This window comes from Canis lupus, chromosome 15 (genome assembly GCF_048164855.1).
Source record: "Canis lupus baileyi chromosome 15, mCanLup2.hap1, whole genome shotgun sequence".
Taxonomy (NCBI): domain Eukaryota; kingdom Metazoa; phylum Chordata; class Mammalia; order Carnivora; family Canidae; genus Canis; species Canis lupus.
In genome coordinates this window covers 41106623-41129499 of record NC_132852.1, presented here as the reverse complement: position 1 = coordinate 41129499, position 22877 = coordinate 41106623, and the positions used below count along the sequence as shown (strand labels likewise).

At 50.2% G+C, this 22877-nt stretch overlaps 1 protein-coding gene and 1 long non-coding RNA gene across 5 annotated transcripts in view; both read right to left on the bottom strand.

The window, feature by feature from the left end:
- Positions 1 to 22665, bottom strand: part of PTPRN2 (protein tyrosine phosphatase receptor type N2) — a 726314-nt gene extending 703649 nt beyond the window's left edge. For all 3 annotated transcript variants that reach the window (XM_072776801.1, XM_072776802.1, XM_072776803.1), the window contains exon 1: positions 22422 to 22665. In XM_072776801.1, the coding sequence (XP_072632902.1) occupies positions 22422 to 22509 (88 nt within the window). In that variant the 5' untranslated portion in view covers positions 22510 to 22665. The remainder of the gene's footprint in view (positions 1 to 22421) is intronic.
- LOC140605539 (uncharacterized) lies at positions 11911 to 15962 on the bottom strand. Of its 2 annotated transcripts, none has more exons than XR_012008187.1 (3): positions 15304 to 15962; positions 14086 to 14285; positions 11911 to 12654 (listed from the first exon to the last, which is right to left on the bottom strand). It is a non-coding gene; the product is annotated as an uncharacterized lncRNA (long non-coding RNA). The 2 variants fall into 2 exon arrangements; XR_012008188.1 differs by having other exon boundaries at positions 14086 to 14164.
- Positions 22666 to 22877: the final 212 nt, after the last annotated feature.

Here is a 22877-nt window from a genome sequence, read left to right as displayed (position 1 = left end):
GGAAGCCAGAGCCTCAGCACAGAAGGCCAGGAGGATGGGCGCCTGTCCCTTCTCCGGCTCCCAGGGCCTGGCCGCCCTCCCGCTCCCCAGCAACAAGCAATCCCAACAAGCAATCCCACAGCCCCACCGCCGCCCCTACGCTCCTTCTCGATTTCCTGAGCATACACATACGCACCAACCGGGACACTGTGTCCCCCTTCCTCCCACCCTCACCATACCTCGCACCTCAGCCCTGCACACAGGGGAAGCTGGGACAAAAGGGCAGAGGTGGCTCCAGAAGATGGAGAAGTGTCTGCCTCAGGGCGACGTTTCCTTCCTCTCTGTGGGTTACAGAAACTGGACGGCGAGCCCAGTGTCCGAGGCCTTCACGCATCATAAAGTAGGTGTCCTGGGTTTCCCGCCTCTGCCCCCACTTCAGTCCTGGACCCACGCCCCTCCACCTACCCCTTGAGGGGTGCTGCCCCAGCCCAGGGACCCACATACCACAAACTCAGGGGCTCTGAGCCACCAGGTCACCAAGGAGGAAACCCCCGAATCTGCCCCCCAATCCAGTAGTCAAGTGCTGCACTCACTCGCTCACAGCCTGGACCCCAGGCCCAGATGGTCATGACTGAGACAGCAGGGCCCCCTGAGCACCCCCACCCCTGCCACATGGCCCAGCCGTCAAGCCTGCATCAGAGCTCCTCCTGCCCACTATCCCTCGGGCTGCACGACCCATGACCTCCGGCCCCTCCCGGCTGCCATGCCATAGCGCAGACATGAGCCCCTGCGCTCACCGCCCCCCAGCACAGACACTGAGGACAACAAGGACCTCAAGCCTTGACGCTCATCATAGAACCGAGGTCAGCCGCAGCCTGTGGCCAGGAAACAGCTCACAGCACCACACCCATGATGTCATATCCTTGGGGCAGCTACCCCACGCAAAGCCAAGGCACCACAAACAAGGAAGAGGAGAGGGAGAAAGGCCACGACGTAGGACCCACCCCAGTGCTCACTGCCCTGCAGCCAGGACATCCTGAGCTTCTCAGGCGGTGTTTTCAAGCAGGACCCGACAACCCAGCTCATGTGTCTTCAATCTAGAATCAGTTCCCTATAGCATTTCACTTTATTCTGTGATCCTTTCGTAAAATATTTGCACATTACACTTTGTGATGAGGCCCGCGTCTTGGAAAACGTCTAACAGAAAGCATCTGTTTACAGGTCCCCAAAGGTAAAAAGACAACTTCACGGGTGCTGCTTCCATTTCCTGGCAAGAACTAGGAAACACAATGAAATAAATGTACATGGAATAAAAAATGTAGTGTTCACTCACCAAAATCTTGCCACACAGAGAAGAACTTCCCAAACCAAAAACAGGATATGTGGCATTGAATATTCTCCAGAATTAAGTAAATTAACTTTAAAATTTTTATTGTAGAATAAGCACTAAAGATGCATAAGAAAGGTCCTGGTGGGCTTCTGGAGGCAGGGAAGGTTCTGGAAGGCCGGGAAGGTTCTGGAAGGCAGGGAAGGTTTGGGAAGGTTTGGGGTGGCAGAGAAAGTTCTAGAAGACAAAGAAGGTTCTGGAGGGCAGGGAGATTCTAGAAGACAGACATTTTTCTGGAGTCAGGGAAGGTTCTGGAGGGAGGAAACGCAGGGAAGGTTCTGGAAGGCAGCAACACTGCCTTGTCCATGTTTGCATATCCAATGCCCAGAATGGTGCCTGACGTATAGCAGGTCCTCAGCCCACAGTACTGACCAGAGGTTTTCTTCCCTAATATTATAGGTCAGTGGGAAGCTGGCATTCTTTGTTCATAGAATGAAGAAACTGGGCAAAGGATAAGCGTCTGAATTCCCCGCAGAATGTCATTTTGTTTGGTCCCGAGCATCAACATGAAAAACTGTGGAGCTGCCAGGAAATCTTAATGATGCCATCGCCTTCCAAAGTCGACGGGTTCTGGTGGCTATGGATCCAAGGGCCCAACCGGCAACTACGATGACCCATACCCGGGTGTCTGCCCTGCGAGGATGGCTGGCCTGTCTCGCTGGACCATCCCTCCCAGCGTGCAGCCCACTGGGTCCCCAACTCCCCTCCAGGAGGCACACCAGGAACCCCTGTGGTCCCTCCCCAGAACTGACTGACATGCTGCTCTTTCCTGTCTTAGGTGTCAACCCCCAAAGTCTTCACTCTGACCTTTCTTGTATTTCCTCCTGTTGGCCCGGATTCTCTTATGTTCTCAGTGGTTACTCAAAGCCACCGTCCACCACTATTGGACACAGAACTTTATCCGGGATCTTTGCCACTGAAATGGCTTCAGAACTTGTTCTTCGGCAAATGAGAATTTATATTTTCTGAGTGATCTACATTTTATTCCAACTGAAAAGTAAATCTCACTCCCTGACACTGCCTAGGCTGAAGAATCGTCATTAACTTATTTGGAAGTGTTCTTAGGCTAGGAACCTAAATGTTAAAGGGTTGTTCCAGAGGTTAGAGTGACGCACAATGACCAGCAGCAAGAAAATCTGATGTTGGTCACCTGTCCCCACCAACTTACCTAAATACCTTTCAAATCATCCTGAAAACCTATGAATTCGGCCTGAGACTTAAAGAGAGAACAGGTGGAACGCTACAGTGAGAAGGGTTCGCACTTCTATCAAGGTAGGAAGACAGAAAAAAATAAATAAAAAAGGGGGAGGGGGCCCCCGTGAGGAGCCGGGCTAAGGCCAGGTGGAGAAGCCTCCAGGACAGGAAAGCCCAGTCGCGTAGAACCAGGAGCTTTACCAATTTTCCCAGACAGAAAGGTGCTGACAGGGAACTCGGGCAGGATTCCAGGAGGGGCAGGGATGCCCTCTGGCTTCCAGGGACACTAACAGAGGAGGTGCGCCACACACCGTGGCCGAGCTCCCTAAAGGCCTGGAGCATGCACCTGGCGGGGCCCAGGAGCACCTCGGGCGGCACAGGCCCCGGAGCCCAAGATGCCGGGGGACGCAGCCCAGGATCCTGCATCTCCCCAGGACAGGCGGAGGCCAGGAGGTCACTCCTGCCGCTGGGCAGCCCTGAGCTGTGCAGATAGGGACCCATACCCCCGGAGCATCCAGGCCCCTGCGGACTGGGAGACTGCGGTAGTTACTGCGGGAGCCGACTCCAGAGCTGGAGAGCTGGCCACCACCACTGTTGTTCCTCCTGGTGTCACCTTGTACCTGGGACTGAGCGGGGCCACCAGGGAGCAGGGGCCTCACAGTATAAACAGCTCCCACTGATCCGTGCACCTGGCTGGGCAGCTCCCCCAGGTACACACAACTGAGAATTCCCAGCACAGCAGGCCCCTCCCCCAGAAGACCAGCTGGAAGGACACGGTAAGTTCTTGACCCAGCATTGCTGGAAAGTTCCAGGGAAAGTCTAGGGACTTACAGTATATAGAATCAGAGGATAGCCCTCCTTGTTTTTTGTTTTCTATTTGTTCCCCCCCCCTTTTTTTCTTTTTCTCGTTTTTCCAGTACACCTTGTTTTGCCACTCTGCACTGAGCAAAATAACTAGAAGGAAAAACTCACCACAAAAGAAAGAATCAGAAACAGTCCTCTCTCCCAGAGTTACAAAATTTGGATTATAATTCAATGTCAGAAAGCCAATTCAGAAGCACAATTATAAATATAAAGCTACTGGTGGCTCTAGGTAAAGCATAAAGTATTCAAGAGACTTCATGACTGCAGAATTTAGATCTAATCAGGCAGAAATTAAAAATCAATTAAATGAGATGCAATCTAAACTGGAGGTCCTAACGATAAGGGTTAACGAGGTAAAAGAACGAGTGAGTGACATAGAAGACAAGTTGGTGGCAAGGAAGGAAGCTGAGGAAAAAGGAGAAAAACAATTAAAATATCATGAGGATAGGTTAAGGGAAATAAATGACAGCCTCAGAAGGAAAAATCTACTTTTAATTGGGGCTCCAGAGGGCGCCGAAAGGGACAGAGGACCAGAAAGTGTATTTGAACAAATCATAGCTGAGAACTTCCCTAACCTGGGGAGGGAAACAGGCATTCAGATCCAGGAGATAGAGATATCCCCCCCCCCTAAAATCAATAAAAACCATTCAACACCTCGACATTTAATAGTGAAACTTGCAAATTCCAAAGATAAAGAGAAGATCCTGAAAGCAGCAAGAGACAAGAAATCCCTAACCTTTATGTGGAGAAGTATTAGGTTAACAGCAGACCTCTCCACAGAGACCTGGCAGGCCAGAAAGGGCCGGCAGGATATATTCAGGGTCCTAAATGAGAAGAACATGCAACCAAGAATACTTTATCCAGCAAGGCTCTCATTCAGAATAGGAGAGATAAAGAGCTTCCAAGATAGGAGAAACTGAAAGAATATGTGACCACCAAACCAGCTCTGCAAGAAGTATTAAGGGGGACTCGGTAAAAGAAAGAGGAAGCCCTACAAAACAATCCAAAAAAAACGGGGACTGAATAGGTATCATGATGACACCAAATTCATATCTTTCAATAGTAACTCTGAACATGAATGGGCCATTTTAATGATCCCATCAAAAGGCTCAGGGTTTCAGACTGGATAAAAAAGCAAGACCCATCTATTTGCTGTCTACAAGAGGCTCATTTTAGACGTAAGGACACCTCCAGCCTGAAAATGAAAGGTTGGAGAACCATTTACCACTCAAATGGTCCTCAAAAGAAAGCAGGGTTGCCATCCTCATATCAGATAAATTAAAGTTTTTCTCAAAGACTGTAGTAAGAGATGAAGAGGGACACTATATCATACTTAAAGGGTCTAACCAACAAGAAGACCTAACAATCATGAATATTTATGCCCTGAACGTGGGAGCTGCCAAGTATATCAATCAATTAATAACCAAAGTTAAGACATACTTAGATAATAATACACTTATACCTGGTGACTTGAATGTAGCACTTTCTACAATCAACAGGTCTTCTAAGCACAACGTCTCCAAAGAAACAAGAGCTTTAAATAATACACTGGAACAGATGGATTTCACAGATATTCACAGAACTTTGCATCCAAACGCAACTGAATACACATTCTTCTCAAGTGCACATGGAACTTTCTCCAGAATAGACGACACACTGGGTCACAAATCAGGTCTTAACAAATACCAAAAGATTGGGATTGTCCCCTGTATATTTTCAGATCATAATGCTTTGAAACTAGAACTAAACCACAAGAAGTCGGAAGGATTTCAAACACGTGGAGGTTAAGGACCATTCTGCTAAAAGATGAAAGGGTCAAAAGAAAGAAAGAAAGAAAGAAAGAAAGAAAGAAAGAAAGAAAGAAAGAAAGAAAGAAAGAAAGAAAGAATGAAAGGGTCAACCAGGAAATTAGAGAGGAATTAAAAAGATTCATGGAAACTAATGAGAATGAAGATACCACCATTCAAAATCTTTGGGATACAGCAAAAGCAGTCCTGAGGGGGAAATACATTGCAATACAAGCATCCATCCAAAAAATGGAAAGAACTCAAATACAAAGCTAACCTTGCACCTAAAGGAGCTGGAGAAGGAACAGCAAATGAAACCTTCACCCAGCAGTTGAAGACAATTAATAAAGATTTGAGCAGAACTCAATGAAATAGAGACCAGAAGAACTGCGGAAGAGATCAACAAAACCAGGAGTTGGTTCTTTGAAAGAATTAATAAGATAGATAAACCATTAGCAGCCTTATTTTGTTTAAAGATGTATTGATTTATTCATGAGAGACACAGATTGAGATGAGAGGCAGAGACATAGGCAGAGGGAGAAACAGGCTCCTCGCAGGGAGCCCGATGCGGGACTCGATCCCGGACTCGGGGATCACAACCTGAGCCAAAGGCAGGCGCCCAACCGCTGAGCCACCCAGGCGTCCCTATTAGCAGTCTTATTAAAAAGAAGAGAGAAAAGACTCACAGTAATAACATTCATGGATGAGAAAGAAGAGATCACAACCAATACCAAGGAAATACAAATGATTTTGAAAACTTATTATGAGCAGTAATACACCAATAAATTAGGCAATCTAGAAGAAATGGACACATTTCTGGAAAACCACAAACTACCAAAACTGGAACAGGAAGAAATAGAAAACCTGAACAGGCCAATGACCAGGGAGGAAATTGAAGCAGTCATCCAAAACCTCCCAAGACACAAAAGTCCAGGGCCAGATGGCTTCCCAGGGGAATTCTATCAAATGTTTAAAGAAGAAACCAGAGCTATTCCACTAAAGCTGTTTGGAAAGATAGAAAGAGATGGAGTACTTCCAAATTCGTTCTATGAGGCCAGCATCACCTTAATTCTAAAACCAGACAAAGACCCCTCCGAAAAGGAGAATTGTAGACCAATATCCCTGATGAACACAAATGCAAAAATTCTCAACAAGATACTAGCCAATAGAATCCAACAATACATTAAGAAGATTATTCACCATGACCAAGTAGGATTTATCCCCGGGACACAAGGCTGGTTCAACACTCATAAAGCAATCAATGTGATTGATCATATCAACAAGAGGAAAAACAAGAACCAGATGATCCTCTCAATAGATGCAGAGAAAGCATTTGACAAAATACAGCATCCATTCCTGATCAAAACTCTTCAGAGTGTAGGGATAGAGGGAACATTCCTCAACATCTTAAAAGCCATCTATGCAAAGCCCACAGCAAATATCATTCCCAGTGGGGAAACACTGGGAGCCTTTCCCCTAAGATCAAGAACAAGACAGGGATGTCCACTCTCACCACTGCTATTCAACATATTAGAAGTCCTAGCCTCAGCTATCAGGCAACAAAAAGAAATAAAAGGCATTCAAATTGGCAAAGAAGTCAAACTCTCCCTCTTTGCAGATGACATGATACTCTACATAGAAAACCCACAAGACTCCACCCCAAGATTGCTAGAACTCATACAGCAATTCAGCAGTGTGGCAGGATACAAAATCAATGCCTAGAAATCGGTGGCATTTCTATACACTAACAATGAGACTGAAGAAAGAGAAATTAAGGAGTCAATCCCATTTACAGTTGCACCCAAAAGCATAAGATACCTAGGAATAAACGTAACCAGAGAGGTAAAGGATCTATACCCTCAAAACTACAGAACGCTTCTGAAAGACATTGAGGAAGACACAAAGAGATGGAAAAATATTCCATGCTCATGGATTGGAAGAATTAATATTGTCAATGTTACCCAGGGCAATTTACACATTTAATGCAATCCCTATCAAAATACCATGGACTTTCTTCAGAGAGTTGTAACAAATCATCTTAAGATTTGTGTGGAATCAGAAAAGACCCTAAATAGCCAGGGGAATTAAAAAAGAAAACCATAGGGCAGCCCGGGTGGCGCAGCGGTTTAGTGCTGCCTTCCACCCAGGGAGTGATCCTGGAGACCCGGGATTGAGTCCCATGTGGCTCCCTGCATGGAACCTGCTTCTCCCTCTGCCTGTGTCTCAGCCTCTCTCGTGCACGTTCTGTGTCTCTCATGAATAAATAAATAAAATCTTAAAAAAAAAAAAAGAAAAGAAAACCATAGCTGGGGGCATCACAATGCCAGATTTCAGGTTGTACTACAAAGCTGTGGTCATCAAGACAGTGTGGTACTAGCACAAAAACAGACACATAGATCAATGGAACAGAATAGAGAATCCAGAAGTGGACCCTCAACTTTATGGTCAACTAATATTCGACAAAGCAGGAACGACTATCCACTGGAAAAAAGACAGTCTCTTCAATAAATGGTGCTGGGAAAATTGGACATCCACATGCAGAAGAATGAAACTAGACCACTCTCTTACACCATACACAAAGATAAACTTAAAATGGATGAAAAATCTAAATGTGAGACAAGATTCCATCAAAATCCTAGAGGAGAACACAGGCAACACCCTTTTTGAACTTGGCCACAGTAACTTCTTGCAAGATACATCCACGAAGGCAAGAGAAACAAAAGCAAAAATGAATTATTGAGACTTCATCATGATAAGAAGCTTTTGCACAGCAAAGGATACAGTCAACAAAACTAAAAGACAACCTACAGAATGGGAGAAGACATTTGCAAATGACGTATCAGGTAAAGGGCTAGTTTCCAAGATCTATAAAGAACTTATTAAACTCAACACCAATGAAACAAACAATCCAATCATGAAATGGGCAAAAGACACGGGCAGAAATTTCACCAAAGATGACATACACGTGGCCAACAAGCACATGAGAAAATGCTCTGCATCACTTGCCATCAGGGAAATACAGATCAAAACCACAATGAGATCCCACCTCACACCAGTGAGAATGGTGAACATTAACAAGGCAGGAAACCACAAATGTTGGAGAGGATGCGGAGAAAAGGGAACCCTCTTGCACTGTTGGTGGGAATGTGAACTGGTGCAGCCACTCTGGAAACCTGTGTGGAGGTTCCTCAAAGAGTTAAAAATAGACCTGCCCTACGACCCAGCAATTGCACTGTTGGGGATTTACCCCAAAGATACAGATGCAGTGAAACGCCGGGACACCTGCACCTCAATGTTTATAGCAGCAATGTCCACAATAGCCAAACTGTGGAAGGAGCCTTGGTGTCCATCGAAAAATGAATGGATAAAGAAGATGTGGTTTATGTATACAATGGAATATTACTCAGTCATTAGAAACGACAAATACCCACCATTTGCTTCGACGTGGATGGAACTGGAGGGTATTACGCTGAGTGAAATAAGTCAATTGGAAAAGGACAAACATTATATGGTCTCATTCATTCAAAGAATATAAAAATTAGTGAAAGGGAATAAAGGGGAAAGGAGAGAAAATGAGTGAAAATATCAGTGAGGGTGACAAAACATGAGAGACACCTAATTCTTGGAAACGAACAAAGGGTAGTGGAAGAGGAGGTGGGCGGGGGGTGGGGGTGACTGGGTGATGGGCACTGAGTGGGGCACTTGGTGGGATGAGCACTGGGTGCTATGCTAAATGTTGGCAAACTGAACTCCAATAAAAAAAATTTTTTTAAATAAAATAAAGTTCAAAGAGTAAAAAAAAAAAAAAAGAAAAAGAAAGGAAATCTGATGTTTATATCTGGGAATGTATTTCCTGCCCTCATCTTAGCTTTATAAAAACACGGGACAGGAATGAATGAATGACTGCTCCTGGTACAGATGCCTCAACGGATAACCAACATTCCATCGTGTTTCACTGACGTTTTATGCTCGTCTACAGAGAAATGGGCTAGGGGATGAGAAAGGGAATCTGTGCCCTAGAAATGCAGAAAACAGTAGCCTTCAGGGTGCCTTGGGGGCACAGTGGGCACAGCCTCTGCCTTCGGCACAGGTCATGACCTCAGGGTCCTGAGTTCGGGTCCGTATCAGGCCTCACGCTCAGTGGGGGTGCCTGCTGCTCCCTCTGCACCTCCCCCACTCGTGCTCTGTCTCCCTCTCAAATAAATAAATAAAATATGAATGAAAAAACTTTTTAAAAAGTAAACATCAGCTTTTAGTGCTGATGAGGCCAGATACAGTTAAGACATTTTCAAGATAAGATGATGTTATTTGTGACGATAGTCATTTCTCAGTATCACTTTTGAAAACAGAGTCTGACCATAGAGGAACCAGAGGGGCCCTAAAGAATCATGAGGCCACCTTCCTGACTGTAGCCAGGGCTCCCCACACCCAGCACATTCGTTTGTCACATGAAGATGTCCCTGCTCGGTCCCTCTGTTTGGGTCAGTCTGGGAGGCCGCCCGACCTTGGCGTCCCTCAATCTGAATCTCCTCACTTCGTACTGATAACTTGCTGACACCGGACCAGAAGACCTTTTCCAGCTCTAAAAGTCTGTGATTGGGATCCTGAGTGGCTCAGCAGTTGGGCATATGCGTTTGGCTCATGTGGTGATCCCAGGGTCCTGGGATGGAGTCCCACATCGGACTCCCTGTGAGGGGCCTGCTTCTCCCTCTGCCTGTGTCTCTGCCCCTCTCTGTATCTCTCATGAATAAATAAATTTTAAAAGTCTTTTAAAAAATTAAAAAATAAAAAATAAGTAAAAGTCTGTGATTGTTTTACTTATTCAGCAGAGTCAATGAGTGTATGTATTGGGATAAGCCCATCCCAACACTGACTCATCATTAAGCACACTCCATACGTGTCTACTAACCCACAGCCTTAGGAGGTCCCCTGAGGTCTGGTGAAGGAGGAGAGAAGCCCCTCCTCTGGTCCTCACAATGCACAGCAGCTCCTTGTACTGCCTTGTGCCTGGTGAGGCCGAAACGGACCAGAGGACCCATATTAACTAACTCGATATGCAGCAGAGATTTGAACGGATTCTTGCAAAGAGATGACGCGTTGTTGACGACCACAGACACAGATGGTGGGGTGATCTTCTTCTCCTAGTCACACGCTGAGGTCAAAAGCAGAGCAAACTTAATTAGACCCAAACAGAAGGTGGCTAAAAAAATCATAAATCATCCTCCAGACTTTTCCAAATGTGGATTTGTCTATATTATCATCAGTAGTAGGCACTGTTCTAACAGCATCTTGTGACTTGAGATAGTAGATGACAGCATGACACCACCAGCTTCCCCACCTGCATATCCTCCAGGCTGCAAGTCAGAACAACCCTCTGCCCCTTCTTCAGAGCCTGTCCTTCCTTCCAGCATTCACTTATTTGACATGGAGAAGCAGCAGCGTCTTTTGATAATTCTGGAGGAACTACAACCACAGGAACACAATAACGATACATCCAGACCAAGGAAGAGTCTTCCAAAATAAGGTTCTGATTTTGGAGTGAGTACCCGTTTAATCACAATCTTTGTGACACATGTTAGTTTATGTAAGATCGCCTCTAACAGTCTAGAACATTATTTTTTCTACCGTGCTTGACTTTAAATCTACCCCAGATGTCTGGTGTTCTTTCACAGTTCTTATGAAGAATATTTAATTATTCAACAAATACTGTATACTCTTCAACAGTATTGAGACCAAAAACATCACTTTTTAACTAATGACTTCTTCATTAATGCACTGATACTATCCTAAAATAGGTTTCACAATGATATTTTAATCCCTCAAAACCTTTGAAAAATGAGAACATGCATATCTATATAAATACCCAAATTTTCAGCCTGATTGCACATTTTTATCTTCTCAGAATAGCACTAAATCAAGATGTTCTTTCAGAACTGCATCTTACTTCCCAAAAAGACAAAATACACATAATGAAGCAAGATCTCATGTCGTCGCTAACATTTGGTCCTCTTTTGTCTGAATGCTTTTTACCAGTAATTATTCATATTCCCACAGTGTTCTTGGGTATTGCCTTGGTCCATCCTCCTAGACGTTGGCTTCCCATGTGTGAATGATAGTTTCCAGCAACCAGCAACATACCTTACTCATTTCTAGTTACTCAATCCGCACACATGGACCCCCATCCTCGATGACAACAATAAATGAAAATATAAGTTCACTATATGTGAGAAAGGGACAATTATTGGAAATTGTCATAGAAATTAGAAAATAAGGGACGCCTGGGTCAGTGGTTGAGCATCTGCCGCCTTTGCCTCAGGTCATGGGATCGAGTCCCACATCAGGCTCCCTGCAGGGAGCCTGCTTCTCCCTCTGCCTGTGTCTCTGTGTGTCTCTCATGAATAAATAAAATCTTTAAAAAAAAAAAAAAGAAAAGAAGTAGATCTCGCTTCTTAGGGGGCTAAACTAAAAGTCTAATCTTTATTCTGAAAAATAATATTTCTACTTAAAAAGGTTTCTTGGGGCGCCTAGTGGCACAGTCGAGTAAGTGCCTGCCTCTGGCTCAGGGCTCAGGCTGTGATGTCAGGTTGTGAGATCGAGCCCTGTGTCAGGCTCCCCACTCAGCATGACGTCAGCTGGAGATTCTCTCTCCCTCTCCCTCTGTGCCTCCCACTCAGGCTCACTCTCTCACTCTCTCTAAAGTAAAACAGTCATTCTTTTAAAAAAATTGAAAGGTTTCTTTATTCAAGTGGTCAGAATGCTTCCCTCTGTTTAGACTCCGAGCAATTAGAACTTCATGTTAAACAGCATCCTCTGTAGAACTGGAGAGTATTATACTGAGTGAAATAAGTCAATCGGAGAAGGACAAACATTATATGGTTTCATTCATTCGGGGAATATAAAAAAATAGTGAAAGGGAATAAAGAGGAAAGGAGAGAAAATGAGTGAGAAATGTCAGTGAGGGAGACAAAACATGAGAGACTCCTAACTCGGGGAAATGAACAAGGGAGAGTGGAAGGGGAGGTGGGCGGCAGGATGGGGTGACTAGGTGACAGGCACTGAGGGGGGCACTTGATGGGATGAGCACTGGAGGCTATACTATATGTTGGCAAATTGAACTCCAATAAAAAAATATACAAAAAAAAAAAAAAAAAAGAGCTGGGTTTTGAACATCCACACTTACTAAGCTCTCTTGAAGTCCCTGCTTCTTGCTCCAAACAAAACAAGCAAACAGGAGACCCAAGGCCCGGCATGGCCGCTGCCAAGAAGATGTGCTCAGTGACCCCGGGGAGAAGCCAGCCATCGTGCCTGAGCACCCTGCCGGACAGGGTCCACTGGAGGAGGCAGTTCAGCCTCTGCACCGTTTTCCTTCTGACATCATAGTTTTCCTTTTCCAGCTCAATTGTTACAAAGCCCTCTGTTGAAGCGTTTTCCAGGCCACGGGAACTGAAACACACATTAACAGGTCCTTGGGGCTCAGAACCTGGCGGTTCTTTCTGGGCAGGTCCCAGAGCCTGGCCCCCCAGCATGAAGCTTTCGTGGGGCTGCCCCGGCCGCCCCCAACCCATGCACCTCACTGGCACCTCTGCTCACTTCCTCCCACAGGTACTCCTGCCAGGAGACTCAGGCAGCCCGAGTCTGGGGACTCAGGTGCTGCTGACACAAGCTGCACATGACAGAAGTTCACCAACAGTAACAGAACACAAGTGCACCATCCCTTGCACGTGGATGTCAAGGCTGTGGTCATGCAGGAGCAGAGTGGCGCCCAGGTGTTAGGCACCCGTGGCTCACTCCCAGCCTCCTTGGTGGCCCACAAACATCCAGGGAACTTCACAAAGGCCAGAGGAGCAGGGGAACAGCCTTTGCTCATCTTTTCTCTAAGAGAGAAGCTGCGGGGAAGAGCCCAGTAAACACAGGGAGCAAATAATGGAATAAAGCCCAGCCTCAGAGGCCACAGACCTTCCCCAGGACTATGAGCAGCCCCAGGTAGGTCAAAGGGCGCACGGGATGGTAACAACCCAAACCATGGGCCCCCCCAGCCATCCCACAGGCCAGCCCAACCTTGAGCCCACGAGACTCACCCCCGGCTGCACCCTGGGCAGGCAGCAGGGCCCCATTAGCAGGGGAGGGGGAGAGTGGCTCCAGGTACAGGGACAGGCAGGGCGGGACACACAGCAGGGGGTGGCGGCTGCTGGACACCACCAAGGCCGCCTGAGAAGTCAGAGCACTTGCGGAGGGGAACTCGGTTGGCAGGCCCACAGCTGAGCCTCAAACCACAACATCCAAGCCCAGGGCCCATGGAGAGAGAAGCTTCCGGAGTCTGAGCCCCCAGAGGCGCTGGCCCACCCCTGGGACGCCACCCCTGTGGCCACCACAGCCTCTTCTGGAAGAGCCCAGGGCACAGCTGAGCTCGTCCTCACCCCCCAAGGCCTCGGGTAGCAGTACAGACGGTGCAGACCTGGGAGGCCTGCGTGGGGCAAGAGAAGACTCAGCCCTCACACTGCTCCAGGAAGCCACTGGGACCTCTCCCTCACAGTGTGCACCTGCTGTGCCCCGTGGGGGGCTCTAGGAGCAGGGGATGCTGTCAGTGTCTCCCCTTCACAGTGGGGGCACCTGCTGTCCCCTGTAGGAGCTCCAGGGCAGGGGACGCCATTGGGGTCTCCTCCTCACAGTGCACACCTGCTGTCCCCCACAGGGGCTCCAGGGCAGGGGACGCCATCAGGGTCTCCCCCTCACAGTGCACACCTGCTGTCCCCCGCAGGGGCTCCGGGGCAGGAGACACTATTGGGGTCTCCTCCTCACAGTGTGCACCTGCTGTCCCCCATGGGGGCTCCAGGGCAGGGGACACCATCAGAGTCTTCCCATCACAGTACTTACCTGCTGTCCCCCACGGGGGCTCCAGGGCAGGGGATGCTGTTGGGGTCTCCCCCTCACTGTGTGCACCTGCTGTCCCCGGCTGTGGGAGGTAGATACGCACACCGCGGTGGGACACTCCGGTGTGACCCTCGATGCTTTTACAAGACCACGTGAGTCCTAATATTTTTCATGCCTCGGTGATAAGACAAAAATCCAAACATCTAAAAACAATGCAACCTAAACGCATCAAATATACTAAAGAAGTGCTTTGATTTTTGCACTTATCAAATATTACATAATATTTTAAAAGCAAATTCTAGTGTACCTGAGGGAGTACACACAGTTTTTACTCTAGTTTCCACTCAAACATGTAAGAAACATGCACAAGTACCATTCAAGCCAGTTCCTTTATTCAAGGGCTTTCTGCTATTTGAAGGGATGATGTGAAATAAATGCTAGAAGGTGCTCTCACCACTGGTCATGCTCATTACAACATGATCAGGTCTGCCCCCAAACTGTTTAGCTATTTAAACATGCTTATCAAAAAACCTAAATGATATTACTATTTAAAATGTAACAGTGGTGGGGCACCGGGGGGGGACTCAGTCAGTTGAGCACCCAACTCTATTTCAGCTCAGGTCATGACCTCAGGGTCATGAGATCGAGCCCTGAGTTCAGTGGGGAGTCTGCTTGGGAGTCTCTGGCTCTCGCTCACCCCCACACCCCATGTGTGCACATGCACACTCTCTAAAATAAATAGATCTTTTTAAAAAATAAAGTGTACTGGTAATGCTTTAAAAAATCTCAATAGTCAATTTAGCTGAGACTCGGACTCACCACAGTATTAATATTTTCAATAATAACAATATTCCACCCTGTGTGGCCACCAAACTCCAACGTTAACTGGAAAAAAAAAAATGGAACCTGCAAGAATAGTAACAGCTGGGCCTGCCATTACCAAGGACTCTGCACCATCTCATAGAATCCTCTCAAAAACATGAAGAATTCGGTACTTTGCTCATGGTATAAATTCAGAAAAATTACAGGTGAAGTCCTTTCTTTTCCCTTGACTTTTCCCCCTTGACCTCTAATGTAAGTGCAAACTGTGAGGACTACCAGATTGGGAAGACAAGCAACCCCTCAGTCTGCCAACGTGCTGCATGGAAACATTATCTCTTATCATTTAATTTGTGTTCTGGACCCGTATCCACTCATCCCCACCATGTTTTCAGAAATCACCTGTTTCCTTTCCGTGTTTGTTATTTCACGGAATCAAGGATGGGAACACGGTGAGGCTTGGTCACGCAGACGGACACCCATCCTCGGTATTTCCCATGTGGACTTATAAGCTGATCCACATGCTGCTCATACAACACTTAGACGGGAGACGAGTGACCTTAACCTAGACCTGTTTTTAGGCAAAAAATGGAGAGAGACTGAGGAAGTCGTGCGGTCTATTTTGGTAAGAGCACGTGTGCTTCTGCAGGAGAGAATGTGCCTGCATGGGGAAGGCGCACGGACAGACGGTGCCACGCCCCTCCTCAGGCTGGACCCCACTCCCTGCGTGGCCCTGAGCACTAAGCTCCCGCTGGTGCCTCGCCTGCCACCACTAAACACGGGCTGTGTCAGGGAACACGCGACTCACCGCGCCAGCTTCCGGCCCTACCTGAGCGTAACTACCACTCTGCACTGCATTGAAGCCACTGCCCCAAATGGAAAAGCATCAGCTTCGCGTGGCCAGTTTTCTTGGCAGCTCTGTCCCCTGACAAATTGACCGCATTTCGCTGCTGGACTCAAAACCGACTCGCGCCATTAACATGAAGTCCTTCTCCTTTTGGAAACCAGGTCGGCCTTCCTTCTGAGAACCCCTTCCACCAAACAAACCATTTCCAAACACCCTTTGTTAAAAAAAAAAAAAAAAAAAAAAAAAAGGGATCCCTGGGTGGCGCAGCGGTTTGGCGCCTGCCTTTGGCCCAGGGCGCGATCCTGGAGACTCGGGATCGAATCCCACGTCGGGCTCCCTGCATGGAGCCTGCTTCTCCCTCTTCCTGTGTCTCTGCCTCTCTCTCTCTCTGTGTGTGTGTGACTATCATAAATAAATAAAATTAAAAAAAAAAAAAAAAAACACCCTTTGTACCTCATGTACAGACATTGCATCAGAGCCTAAAGGCCCTTCAGGACACACGGGGACACAGAACGCCCGTGTGCCGGGGTGGGGGGGGTGGTCAGTGCGCAGGAATCCTGTCCCTTCCTCTACCAGATGCCTTGGAAAGTACGGAGCGGCTGAAGGTCTCCCTGGCTTGGGCGCCACTCGATGTCCAGCTCAGGTGGACTCTGCGTACAGTTTTCTCATGAGAACAACCCCTCCCTCACCCCTTTGTCTGAAGCAGGCTTCTTCTTGTCACAGGTCTGCTTCCCAGTGTCGTATTACCACACGGATGACTGACGGAGACAAGGAAACCCATGAGCACACAAGGCCGCGAACACTTCGGTGGCCCCTGCACTCCTGCCCCAGGGGAGGCCAACGGCATCCAAAATCCAGTTTCCATATCTGAGCACCAAGCCTCCCTCAGAGAGGCCAACCAGGTCCTGGAACTTGACACCTGGAGCAAGAGGCAAGAGCCAAGCCAGAGAGTCAGCCCAGCCCCACCACTCTGGACCAAAGAGCAATTTCAAATTCTGTCCAACAGGCCCACAGAGCCCCCGGGCCCTGAAGCTCCTTCGGAAAGGCAACCTGACAAGTGGAAACCCCTCTGACCCGGCAACAGTAAGAGGGAGACCTTCCTGTCCCCGTGGCATTACAGAGACGCATTGCTGCAAGAGTGCACGAGTCCCTCCTGCCGGGCTCTGCATCCCAGAGCCATCCCTGCCTCATCCTGGGGTTGCCCGCTACAAGGAGGAGACTCGGGCCCAGGATCCAATCCCAGCACCAAGTGTCTCACGGCACTCTGCTGGGCCACCACAAGCCTCAGTCTTTCCATCTGTAAAACGGAAGATGCAAATGCCCACTTATCGGGGTGTTTCTGGCAAGAACCTGTGATGGCACGTGAAGGGTTCCAGAGGTTGCCAAGGGCTCAAGGGACAGGGCAGGCTGTCCCCACAAAGGGAGAGCATAGAGCCACGCTGGCTGGAAGGGGCTGTTCTATCGCCTGCCGTCAGAATCTATACCTGGAACAATCCACCAAAACAAAAAGCTCCATTTCACTGTACGTTCACTTCTAATTAAATGTAAAAAGAGAAAGTGAAAAACAAAATAAAATAAAAAGAGGAAGTGCCCCAATCTGTTTGCTGACTAACCCCTCCCCACCCCCTCCACCCCCGCCCATTCCACGGCCCTCACAGCCCCATGTCTTGACCGGGAGCATCCCTGCAGTTTCTGAACCATGGGCAGGAGCTGAGGGGACGGAGGAAAGAGCCACAGCACCCTGTTTTCCACCTCCTCCTGCAGACGTGAGGCCAAGCGATGGTCACCGAGCTTACTTATTTCTTCACATGGAGCACACACAACAATCGCTTTATAGAAGGACAGAAACACATCAGCTGCCGCCCCCCCCCCCCCCCCCCGTCCAAAGTTCAGAGCCCTCCCCTTACAGGGGCGTGTCCACTCATCAGCCAGAAGCCACTAACAAACAAAAGACTCACTGAACAAGTGAACAGAGGTGTTTCCAAGAGAACCGCACCCCCTTTCACTTCCTGCCCTAAATATTTAGATAGCGCTTGTGGCCAACCTGCTGGACAGCATGAAGTAAGAGAAAAAAACTTCCTTCTTCCTTCAACAAGTAACTGTTTCCAGCCACCAGAAAAGTGCCCGGGGTTATTTTCTGCTTCTTGGCTTTTCTGGCCCCCTATCAACCAAAATTAAAAAAAAAAAAAACAAGTCCAGCTGGGTTCATACTCATGAAGGTCAATTTAGACTAATGTGGAAACAGCTGCCAGGTGCTTTTATGTGGAGCAGAGAGTTATCTGCTATGGATTCAGCTGTTTGCTCTCTCAGGAAACGGAACATCTTGTCAGTAACGATAAGACAGGTTCTTGTGAAGTGAGCCTCTCTGGGCCTGCGTCTACTAGGATACATCTGAATTCAGACCCTTTCTGCCCATTTCTTAAGGTTTTTATGTTTTGGTTTTTGCCTCTCCACACATAAAAGAATCCTTGAACTCGCAGTATGTACATATATCCAGAGTATCTTAAATGTATGCCACCCTCAGCCAAAGGGTTATTTTTAGTTTGGGTTACATCTAGTCACAAACATCTTTTCATCAGGAATTTTGATATTCTAATGTAATGTTCCAAGAGATCATGGTCATATAAACCTTTGTTTTGTTTTGTTTTGTTTAAGATTTATTTATTTATTTATTTGAGGGAAAGAGAACAAAGTGAGCATGGGGAGGGGGGAGCAGAAGGAGAGGCAGGCCAGTAGGCTCCCCATGGAGCAAGACCCCGGGATCACCCACTGAGCCCCCCAGGCGCCCCAACAGAAACATTTCTTAATAACACCATGTACAAGGACCACTCAGCTAAGCCCATCCTTCTTTCAAACTTCTCCTCTTCCTCAACGCATATTCCCGACTTTCAAAAAATTTTTAAAAAGGGGGGAAAATCACTGCGTTCACAATTTAGGTAATACTGCCTGCCTTAAAAAAGGGGGGGGGCGGCCCCAGTGGCCCAGCAGTTTAGTGCTGCCTTCCACCAGGGGTGTGATCCTGGAGACCGGGGATCAAGTCCCACATCAGGCACCCTGCGTGGAGCCTGCTTCTCTCTCTCTTCCTCTGCCTGTGTCTCTGCCTCTCTCTCTCTCTCTGTCATGAATAAATGAAATCTTGAAGAAGAAGAAGAAGAAGAAGAAGAAGAAGACAAAAGGAGATCAAAATAAAATGAGAATGCAGCAATTATTAGCACGTAAAGGAAACAGTGACTGCTGTCAGCTGTCAAGCTCCCCAGCAAGGGCCTGGGTTTACCCTTCTGCGCGGGAGCCAGAGACCCAACAGGTCTGCACATTTAGGGCCTATGCAGGTTCTGCACACACACGCCACAGGGCCTGGCACCACCACAAAAGAGGCCATAAAGCCAACTACCAAAAATTGGACTACTTGGTGCACACCAGGACCAAGGTCCTGGGAACCAGGGACAAACGCAGAGTGGCTTCTTAAAGAAGAGCTGCAAGATGCAGGGATGCACAGCTTGGCTGAGAGGAAGCCATTTCAAAACCTCCTTTATTCCCTGCACGTTCCTCCAGAGTCTGACACGTGCAACTGCATCTCTGGACGCGGGAGAGGGCAGCACTAAATGCACCTGGCCCTGCAGAAGCCCGTGGTCCGCCAGCTCCCTTCCACAGAAGCCCGGGTTCCCTTCTGCATGGGAACAGGAGCTACAGATGCTGGAGGAGCCAGAGCAGGGGACAGAGCAGGCAAAGATGGCTCGCAGCCAGAAAAGGGGGTGCTCTAGGGGAGGGGAGGGCTACTCCTCACCACACACACCACAGAATCAAGAGCCATGGACCCAAGGACACAAAGTGGATGGGTGCTCTGGCAGCAGCAAGGGTACTTTGATTTCAAGTAAACAATCTCACTATCTAGTTCCCAGAGCAAGCCTCCTGCTCCTTGCTGCCCCCTCCCCAGCTCTGAGGGGACTCACTGGGAGTGACAAATACACGGGGCAAATCAGGCCCAGGGGCACAAACGAAACACCTTCCTCTAAGCCAGAGACACCGCGAACCTCTGACTTCGGATTCTTCCAGAAAAATGTGCATGAAAGGTTGACTCTGTCCTTTGGCAAATAGGGTCCTTATTTCTTTAGCAAGAGAAGGGTCTTTTATAGGATTGCTCTTGAGTGTAGGGGCTGTTGGAGCTGGTTCATGAACTGGCTTCCCAAGACTGAAGCGTGGCTTAAAGACCAACAGCCTACACTTGAATCAGAAGTGCATCTTCCTGAACACCTGACCAAAAGGAGGCCCTGAAACCACAGAGAAAGGCAAGGGGAGGGAGCCAAGGAGCCCCCAAGATGGAACAAAACCACTCCGCTATCCTGGACGAGGGCCTGACACAGTGATGGAATGCTGACTGGAAGCAACGTCAGATCTTCTCTCTAACGGGGATGCCACGATTCCCACCCCGTGCGGCTGATATGGATGGGAAACTGTCACAAAGACGTCTCCTGCACCAGAATGACATGGACGCATGGGCACGAGCAGGGAGCTAAAGCGATTACAGGGGAGGGTACCCTGGACGACAGGGCAAAGGTGGGGTGTCCACGGCACCGGGATGCTGCCAGGAGCTGCTGTGCAAACACAGTGTCACAGGACGTGGCTCAGAACAAAGAGAACAAACTCGCTCTTACTACTGTTGATCCTGGTTTCCCTGTCTGGCTCCAGGCACGACAGCCTGTACAGCAAGACCTGGTCTCAGGCCTCAGCGGTATCGAACCCCTTGTTCTAACCTACAACATTACAAGTTAGGTTAGGTGCAAGGCAGGAGCAGAAAGTCAGGTTTCTGTGAACGGTGTGTTCCCTAGGCACTGACTTGAGCTAAATGAATAAACAGGGTACCAATGGCATAGCTGAGGCCAAGACTAAGGTCTCCAGGTGACGGATCACGGTCACTATGCATTTCATTGTGATTTGGACCAACATACTGAGTGTGACCACAGACGAAATCCCAACGGCTGCGGAACAGAACAATGGCGACATATACCTTCCAGGGGTGATCACGGCTCCCCCTGCACTTTCTGGAGACCGTACATGAATCCTGAGAACACGGGAGCCGCGTTCAGGGTGCATAGGACATGGGGGCCTCACATGGGTGCACAAAGCTATGTGCCGCACCAGGTTGGATCCCCACACAGGAAGACCACACCTAGCGCTTGCTCTCTGAAGAACTGCCAGGGAACTTCCAATCACATGGGAAAGTAGCAGGTTAACCCCACCAGCTGGAGCCCCTGAGCAGACCCGAAAGACCTATGGAGCCCTCCTGCCCCAAACAGAGCCCACATGCAGGACACTCCCTGGCAGTATCAGCACGGAGGGAAAATGAGGCAGCCTGGAGCCAAGATATCATTGCTTTGTTGTGCAATATCGTCCATGATAGGTTAATTTTCTTCTCTTGAGAGCCTTCCAATTCTGGGTTTTCCTTAGCTCCCTCCCTCAGCCACCTCTCCCTTCTTCCTTTCTCTGATTAAAGCAAAATGCTCTGACCTGGAATTCTAACACAGAAAGAAGAGTCAAGGACAGGGTCCCACAAACCCCACAGAGCCGCCCTCCTAGAAGACACCACTGAGCCTGGTTCTCCCTGGCCTGAGGCCGCTGCACCTGGCCAGCTGACCAAAGGCTCTCACACCAGGTCCCACCAACCTTCCTTCCCAGTTTGGGGCAGGGTCCTGGAGACCAGGATCCCCCCCCCCCCCAAACGAATGACCCGGCTGGTACAGCGCCCTCAGGGGGCACGGGACTGACAACAGCACCCCGGATGTGGGGTAAGCGGGGCGTCCCTTCCGATCAGCAGCTCGCCCTCCGGCTGGGCCCACACCGCCCGCCAGGCCCCACGAAAGGCGGACATCCAGGGCACTGGTCTGCGTTAGCCCGGGCCCCGCAGCCTGCGCTCTCCTCGCAGCCTTTGTTCGGGAGCCCGGCAGGGCCAGCCCAGGCCCAAGCAGCCGGGCCGCCCAGCCCCGTGCCCTCGGCACGCCCCGGCCCGCCCCAGACCTGTCCAAACCCACCGACCACCCATCATTCCGCCTCGTTTCCGCAAAGCCTGCGTGCAGGGAGGGTGCGGGGAGGGCCCGGCCGGAGGTGCGCCTGCAAGGGGGCGGACCCCGGACCTCTCCCGGCCCCGCGGCCTCACGGCGGCCCGGTCTGGCGGCGAGGCTGGGGGCGGCCGAGGTCACGCGCTGACCACGCAGGCCACAGCCCCCGCGGCCCGGCCCCGCCGCCCCAGACCAGCCCCGCGCCTCCCGGGGCTCCCGGCCGCCCGCGGGGGCTGACCGGCCGGAAACCCTCGAGGGCTGGGGCGCCGGGGAGGAAACTGAGGCAGGGCGCTGCGGCGAGCACAAGGAGGCGCTGGGGGGGCGGAGCGCGCCCACGAACCTCCTCCCCGCCCCCCGCCCCCGCCCCCATTCGCCCCCTCACTCACCAGGAAGACCCCTCCCCACGCCCGTCACCCACCGCGCCGCCCCCGCCCCCGCCCCCGCCCCCGCCCGGAGGCCCCTCCCCCTCCCCTCCCCTCCCCCCTCCGTCGCCGAGAAGCCCCCTCCTTGCGCCCCAGGCTCTCCCAGCAACCCCACCCCGTCCCTCCCCCACCCGGACCCCCACTCGCCGAGAGGCCCCCCCCCCGCCCCAGGACACCCCATTCACCCCAGACACTCACCGAGAAGCCCCGGAAGCGGCCGGGCTCGGGGCGCGGGCGCGGCGCGCGGCGGCACCAGCAGCAGCAGGAGCGCGACCAGCGGCCCCATGTCGGCGGCCCGGCGGGCGGCGCTCAGTCCATGGCGGCGCGGCGGGGGCGGCGGGACCCACTCTGCAGAGCTCCGCTCCTGCCGCTCCTCCCCGCTCCTCCCCGCTCCTGCCCGCGCCGCCGCCGCTTCAGCACCGGACAGCGCCGCCCGCCCCGCCCCGCCCCCGCCCTGCAGCGCGCGCGCGCCGGCTCCGCCCCCGCCCTCTCCGGGCCCCGCCCCCGCCCCCGCCCGGCCCCGCCCTCTCCGGGCCCCGCCCCCGCCCCGCCCGGCCCCGCCCACTCCGCCCCCCCCCCCCCGCGATCCCCCCCAACCTTGCAGCCGAGCGGCCTCGGCGCCCCCTGCGCACCCGGCTCCCTCCACTTGCACCC